The 7968-nt window shown below is 33.4% G+C and overlaps 1 protein-coding gene across 1 annotated transcript; it reads left to right on the top strand.

The window, feature by feature from the left end:
* Positions 1–2065: 2065 nt before the first annotated feature.
* Positions 2066–7750, top strand: LOC123541852 (uncharacterized). The gene is made up of 4 exons (XM_053531180.1): positions 2066–2081; positions 3228–3498; positions 4621–4739; positions 6541–7750. The coding sequence occupies exons 1-4, from the start codon at positions 2066–2068 to the stop codon at positions 6999–7001; spliced, it is 867 nt and encodes a 288-aa protein (XP_053387155.1). The 3' UTR covers positions 7002–7750.
* The last annotated feature ends 218 nt before the right edge of the window (positions 7751–7968 follow it).

Raw genomic sequence — 7968 nt, 5'->3', positions numbered from 1 at the left:
TACATACACGTTTCTATTCCCCGTTAAGTTACACTGGTACCGGAAACGTCAATATTTTTCCATACACTGACGTCTGAATTTCAGTATTGTCGATCCTATTCAGGCTATTGAACAAATTTATGATATATACATTATATATCTATACGTGTGGATGTGTATGTAATAAAAAGATTATTATCTTTGCATCGGGAAATATGCACTCGTTCTTCAGCGGAAGAATATTGCGCTCCTAAAATTGCGCAATATTTCCGCTGAAGAACTCGTGCATATTTCCCGATACAAAGCTAATAACCTATAAATATCTTGAAAATCGCATTGAACGTTTCAATTGGTCAAAAATTTTCAAAATCTTTGTCGCTAAAAACATTTTAAAATTTCAAATAACTGTAATAAATTTATAAACGAGTGACTTCCAATTTCAATTCCAGAACAAATATCAATATAATAATGTGTTTTTAATGATTACCATTCAAAACCGGTTACTGAAGGAGCTCTTATCCTGTTGTAAGGACCCGTTTTAGCTGTTGCGATTAAATCTCCTTTTGGGTCCTTTCAGTTCTGCACATGGAAGAAGAAGGTCGTTTGCGAATAGATGCCAGGGTTGATTTTGCTTCTAATCGAAGGAATCCTCGATTGTTTATACTTACTGATGTTTAATATCCCACCCTCCACTCCCCTTATTTTGCTTGTGTTCTCCTTTTTCTTTATATTTTCATGTACATCTTATGTGTTCAAGTTCAGCCTACACCTTCCTTGCCCTCAGTCGTTACAGTTTTTCACATGGAATATTGGCAATTTTCACATTTTGATATATGGACATGACAGTGTTTGTTTTCCAGAACTGTGAAATATGTATGTGACATACATAATCGGTTAACGTAGTCACTGATTCTGTATGTCTATTTTTTGTATACCTGATCTCCGTTGAATTCTGATCCCATGTTCGGCGGTTAGGTCAGCCTCCACCAGTATATCTTAACGTTGTGTAATAAGACGTTTGTTTGTTTCAAGTATACTGTATTAGGCTTCTGTTCCCAGAACCTTCACATCTGCATTGTAAACATGCACTTTATATCATACGTATTTTTGTATACTGACATTTATGTGAAGCTGTTACCAATTTCTGCCAATCATTAATTAAAACGAAATTAAATATTAATTGCTTGCTATAGTAAAATTGTTAATAGTAAAAGTAATGTATTCATACAACTGCCTTGAGTTGTTCTTTTTAATATTATTAGTTTCTGTGCCAAGCTATCTTCAGTAACAATTTGGTAACCTGCACGTTTCTGAGAAGTCTTGCGATAAACATATCATGCAATGCAATATATTATTCGCTCGATTAATAAAATATGTTAATATGTATTTTTGGATCGGGTCATAACAATCATTTACACATAACGACGTTAATTTATTGTATATTCACATGTATCCTATTTTGAAGAATGTCTTATTTGTGTTTGTAGTTTACCTACCTGGCTGTGTTTAACATTTGTTAAGCTCTTATAATCAGTAGTGAATGACAGACATATTCTTTTTCTTTTTTACATGTGATAGGAGGGGTTCATTGCAAATAAGTTCCGCCTCATATCAAAGCGTGTCAATCATTAGCATTACTCTGTAGTTATACAAGTCCAATGAAAACGATTAGCTGTAGTACTGCAAGGTTTACAATGACTTTTCATAAATATGCGTTATTTAAATTCAGGAATAGCAGTCTTCAGACTGGTACGTTTTCCTTTCTAATCCGTATTTGTTATATACGTTTATCGATATATTTCATTAGTTTTCTGATATTCCATGTGGAATAACTTTGGAACTGCTAAAAGGAAATTAACAAAAATTAAACATTTATTGATTACAAAACAAGAAAGTGCAGAAAGCAAACGTCATAAATAATTAATCTTCGTTTTAAGAAGCAACATGGCTGTTTTTTTTTTTGTATTATCAGACAGTATTTACCAATTTTTGATTGTCATCATAGAAACTGAAAATTTTTATGCGTAGCTGATGTCCATTAAAACGCCATAGTCACAGCGACTGACACCCAGCCGAGATTTCAAGGATGTATATGTTGTTAGGTAAAGTAATATGTTTTGTTATATCGTTGTAGCGTCAAGGACGCACTAAATTCATTAATATATTTGTCAAAAAACAAATACATTTACTTTATTTTCTGATTTATGTGGTTCAGAGTTTATATTAGCAGGAATTGAACCACGGCGGCATTAGCGCAAGTGGTATAATAAACAAGGATGTTAACGACAAACCTTTATTCGTAGCAGCTGGATCGATTCAAGAAACAAATGGCATTGATTTACATTGGATACATGCAGAAAAATAACATTTATCAATTTAATTATGACAATTATTTCTATAACATATTAATGTAACGACAATGTAACGCTTTATGTAATATCGTTCTTGCATGACTCCTGCCTTCGATCTGATCATGTGCATTTACTGAATTTACTAATACACAATACTCGTTTAAGTACATTTAAGAAATGTATACGCATAGAGTGCGACTAAGCGGAGTCATAGCAGACTCGCTCTAATTGAGTCTGATCTTGAGAGGTAATAGAATGTGCAAATCTCCGTTCGCCTCCCCACCACCACTAAGAATAAGAATTGCATTGGCATGATATATATTTCTTAGTTCATGTAATTTAAATAAAACGTGCACACTTACAATATCAGACATGATTTTCCATAAATACACCGGCTATATTTATATAAAATTATTGAGTTTTGCCATCTTGTAAATCCTTACATTGTAGAATTCATCTTCAAGCTCCTGCTTGCCTGTGGCCTGGTTTATGACTGTACTTTTTACGATTATATCAGCAAAACGCAAAACCTACCAAATTCTTTAAAGTCAGAGACAAGAAAAGGACTCGGACAGTACTTCTGCCATACATTTCCTTCGAATCATTTACAGAAAAATGTAAGTACTAAATAAATGTATGTTCAAAATAAATAAGATCGTCATTCTAATGCACAACAAATTTCTGCTTTGATACATGAACGTTATATTACGTAACACTTGCATGGCTGAATAATTCCAATTAATTGCATACATCAAATTTGTTTTATTGAGAACGTAGAACAATGTCACCATTACTTGAGTAATTGTTTTTTTTTTTCAATGGCAGCCGTTCTTTTATGGTCGTTATACATTTTGTATGTATAAGAAAATACCCCTGTTTAACTATAATTAATTTAAGGTAGAGCAAAGTTTGACCTGGGTAATAATGAAACGTTACTGTTTGCGTCTGGTGAAGATGAAGAAATAGAAGTGGACGAAGAATATCTAGATCACTTGGAAGCCAAATCCTTACTTATTGTTAAAGGAGAGAGAGATGCATCAGGACATGATGATGATGATGGTGATGATAGGGATGAGGATGATAATGATGATGATGATGATGGTGGTGATGATGCTAATTATTTAGGTGAGAAAATATTTGATATTTGTACCCAGAGAAATGTAGACTTGTTTTTTGCTGATATAATGATTCTATTTCTATTATTGCTGGCTTCTTCATTTTTATTCATTACAATTGTATGCCAGAAATTTGGTTATCCGTATATTTATATGCACAATTTATTGGCGAAAACCGCTAATCTGCCGTTTGTTATTTTGCCAATATCATTAAAATTACTAAAAGTACTTTCTTGAAATGTAATGCTCATACATTTTAATCAGTATCTTTTTAGATAATAAGACTACGGTATGACACATCAAAAATGACGCCGTATAAATTTACTCATATCATTACTTCAGCCTAGTCTAGAAAATTCGCAAGAATACATTCAAATGTCCAGAAGTTTTTGGGTGGTTGTACAAATTCTTAAACTTGAATTCAGTGTTGTTATTCTTTTGGAATCGTGGTATCCATTCATTTGTGCTATAAAAGAATTCCGCTGAAGCATAGTCGTGGCATGTCAGGTGCGATGATGCACATTTTATTACTTCTTCTGCTATTAGTTTGCTTGGTATGCTCTAAAGGATCTTCTTAAAGGATTTAGTAACTATCACAACTGCAGCATCTAAGTGTCATGTTTCCAAGGACTTAGATTCAGTGTTGTTATTTTTTCTGGCCTGTTTGGATAAAGGTGTCCACTCATTTTTTATAACAGAAAACCAGTGCTAGAAGTGTTTACCAATTTCACAGACTCAAGGAATCTATGAATCTGAAAGACCGTCTTTCATAATTTATCAAATATCACAACAGCAGTCTTTAAATACAATGCGAAGGCGTAAAACGTCTCCCTGTACTTAGTGTCAAGTTGTAATTTTTCCTAGTCTTTTTGGATAATTATGCATGGATTCCATTGAAACTGAATTGCTATAATATAGCATACCGCTTAAGAGGGTGCGAACGGCATTGCACATGTCATTACCTCTTATATGTATAGTCTCAGTCAAACCCAGTCTATAGTTTGCTTACTTGCTTTCTGAGCGTCTAAAAGGTCTTCTTATATGACAAAAGGGTTTTTAACTTGAGATGTGTAATCAAGTTGTGCGACAAAAGTTTTTTTTTAAACTTGAGATGTATATTAAAATTTTGCCTTGAAAAGACGAATGTACAATGTATATACTTTTATTTTCGATAGAAAATTATCCGTAAACTTATGTCTACAAATAGGAAATCAAGTTCGTGGAAGAAACAGTGAAAGAGTTGATACAGTAATTGACAATGCTGATATGAATAAGTGGTGGATTGTACAGGAAGGTGAGAAATAATGTTCCTTAAAAGGTGCAATCATTATGGCAGCTCCATTTGACATTATCATGATTACTGAATTTGTTCATTCCTTTCCATTTACACGATTTATATTTACATGGTTTATACAAAGATATGAAACCAAATAGACGGAATTAACATTGAATATAAAAGATAAACATAAAATATGAAAACACGTGTAAAAACAAACCGTACAAAACTATAATGATGAAAACAGGATAATTTTGATCACTTTCAAAATGTTAAGATATTCCTAACCCTGTTTGGTAAAAAGTTTTAATTCAAGATTTGTACTGTTTACTAACAATTGTTTCTAACGGAGAAAATATGTCTAAACTAAAATAGCTGTTAAGCTCAGATTGAAGGTCATTATTTTCTATCTAGGTAACCGCTGTTGTTTAAAGACGGTCAATCACTTGAGCAACATATTATTGCATTTTTAATTTTGGTATAATCTGTTAGAGATTAAAAACGAAATATGATAAACAATGTAGGTAAAGGGGGACAATAAAGACATCGTTATGTCTCATTAATTTGGACTAAACATATATTTTATTGATGTAAATATTTGACAATATTATACAATAAGCTCTAATATTTCATGACATCTTGGACAAAGTATCTTTATATCAATTTTATACATATGCCCAAATAACTCATGGCTTGGCAACTAGGATAGGAAATCTATTTTTAAAATACCTGCAGTGAAACTGTTACATGTATTGGACAGTCAGTGAACATATGTGTAAATGATTATTTGTTAAGGTTTAGGAGTATATCACCAAAACACAGAAATATTTTATGAACGAACAACACCGTTACCAATATTTTACCTGACCATTACATGTTCTGTCGTACTGTCCCGTACTGAAAATATTCTGAAAAAGTTGTCCCCCTTTGAAAATGAATGCCATTTGTAAAGAAATAAAAATAAACAATCGCTGAAAACTGTGTTCCACCTAGTTACGTGAAATTTCAACACTCGCACGCTATTACAAATGCATCAAAACAAACATGTGTAACAGTTCCTTGAAAATGGTGAGTTTTTAAAAGCGCTCGACTGTCTGGAAGTGGGGCCTGTTTAAACAGTTCTTTTTTCGGAATTCAATGCTTATATCAGTATACTGACACTTGTTTTATAGAGTAATATAAGTAATATACACGCTATCATTACACAAACAACAAAACAAGTGTCAGTATACTAAAATAAACATTGAATTCCGAAAAAAAGACTTCCTAAATGGGACCCACTTCCGGGCAGTCAAACGCCTTCAAAAACTCACCATTTTCAAAGAACTGTTACACATGTTAGTTTTGATTCAATTGCAATCGCATGCGAGTGTTGAAATTTTACATAATTAAGTGGAACACAGTTTTCAGCAATTGTTTATTTTTATTTCTTTACAAATGGCATTCATTTTCAAAGGGGGACAACTTTTTCAGAATATTTTCAGTACGGGACAGTACGACAGAACATGTAATAGTTAAGTAAAATATTGGTAACGATGTTATTCGTTTATAAAATATTTCTGTGTTTTGGTGATATACTCCTAAACCTTAAATGTTCGACCAAAACTATTACTTGATCAAGATCCGACTAAACACGTTAAATTATATTATTGAAAGTTGAAAACTTGCCATCCATTGTGTCGGTTTTGCTCGTATACTACTGCCATATAACAGTTTAGAATTCAATCTTACATTTTATAATTTTTGTTTTACATAAATTCACATAAAATTTATATCATATAGGTAAAATTTACTAACATAAACTCCTCCTTTCATTCAGACGCAGGCGTAAAGCAACATATTCTTAAGCACGGATTGAAGGGCATTACAAGCGTTCTTAGTGTAAACATGAATGTTTGGAAAAGTAAACCTCTGAACATTGCTGTGACTGGAGAATCGGGAAAAGGCAAGTCAAGCTTTATAAATGCTTTCCGAGGTTTGTCTGCTGGAGATAAAGGTGCTGCAAAAATTGATGAAGTAGAATGTACAAGAGACTGTCGAGCTTTTCGTCATCCAAAGTACGATAGTTTTGTTCTGTGGGATGTGCCTGGAGTTGGGACGAACACATTTCCTAAAGAGAAATACTTGGATGCTATCCAGATAGACAGATTTGATTTCTTCATGATAGTTTCGTCAACAAGATTCTTCGGATTAGAAACTTGGCTTGCCAAAGAAGTAATGAAGAGAAAAAAAAAGATTCTACTTTATTCGTACGAAAATCGACGAAGATATGAAAAATAAGAAAACAAGATTTGAAAAACAGGGAAAGCATTTTAACAAAATCGAGGAGTTCAAAGAGATGAAGACTAATATATATAAGGAACTACATGACGTTTTCCACGTGAAGAAGTTACATTTCTTTATGATTTCATCCTGGCAAATATGACTTTCCATTCATTCTTGATCAGTTACTGCGTGATGTGCCAGATGAAAAGAAAGATGCGATGGTGTTTGGTCTCAGAGGAATGTCACAAAACATTCTCGAAGAAAAGGCTTCAGCACTTAGGTCTCGAATATGGAAAGTAGCTCTATTGTCCGCAGTAGGGGCTGGAATCCCGATACCGTTCGTCTCAGCTGGCATCGATGCAGCGGTGATTCTTGAAGAGATTCTTTTTTATAGAGAACAATTCGGCCTAGATGATCAATCTCTTGAACATCTTGCCGATATGGCCGGCACCTCGCTAGAAGATCGCAAAAGGTCCGATGATTTCAGAGCACCAAACACGTTGTTTACTTCAGCAGGACTGGCCAAATTTTTAACAAAATACGCAGCAAGAGAAGTTGCTGAACAGGTTGTGAAGTTCACGATTCCAGTCGTTGGGGTAGCAATTTCCTGCGGCATTTCATATAGCACTACAATGGGAATCCTTGCTCAGCTTCTTGAAATTATGAAACAAGATGCCCTGAAAGTTTTAAGAGTATGTTATTAAAAGCAGAGAAACTGCCGTGTAATGCTGTGTAGCAGTGCTAAATACCATTTGTAAGACGACCCTGTTGAGTCTAAAATCCACTTTTACTTTCAGTTTAATATTTCAACCAGTGGATTACATAACACAACAATTTGTTTGACTTGAATATGGCAAATAATCAATAATGATGCATTTTGTTTCATTTTGAGACTTAAAGTGCGAAAACGTGAATAAAGATGATATTGATTTTAATTGGTTTATGGTAGTAAATGTAGTCCTTGATATATACTAGACCGACT

This window comes from Mercenaria mercenaria, chromosome 19, assembly GCF_021730395.1.
Source record: "Mercenaria mercenaria strain notata chromosome 19, MADL_Memer_1, whole genome shotgun sequence".
NCBI classification, from domain to species: domain Eukaryota; kingdom Metazoa; phylum Mollusca; class Bivalvia; order Venerida; family Veneridae; genus Mercenaria; species Mercenaria mercenaria.
This window is presented reverse-complemented; position numbering and strand designations above follow the sequence as displayed.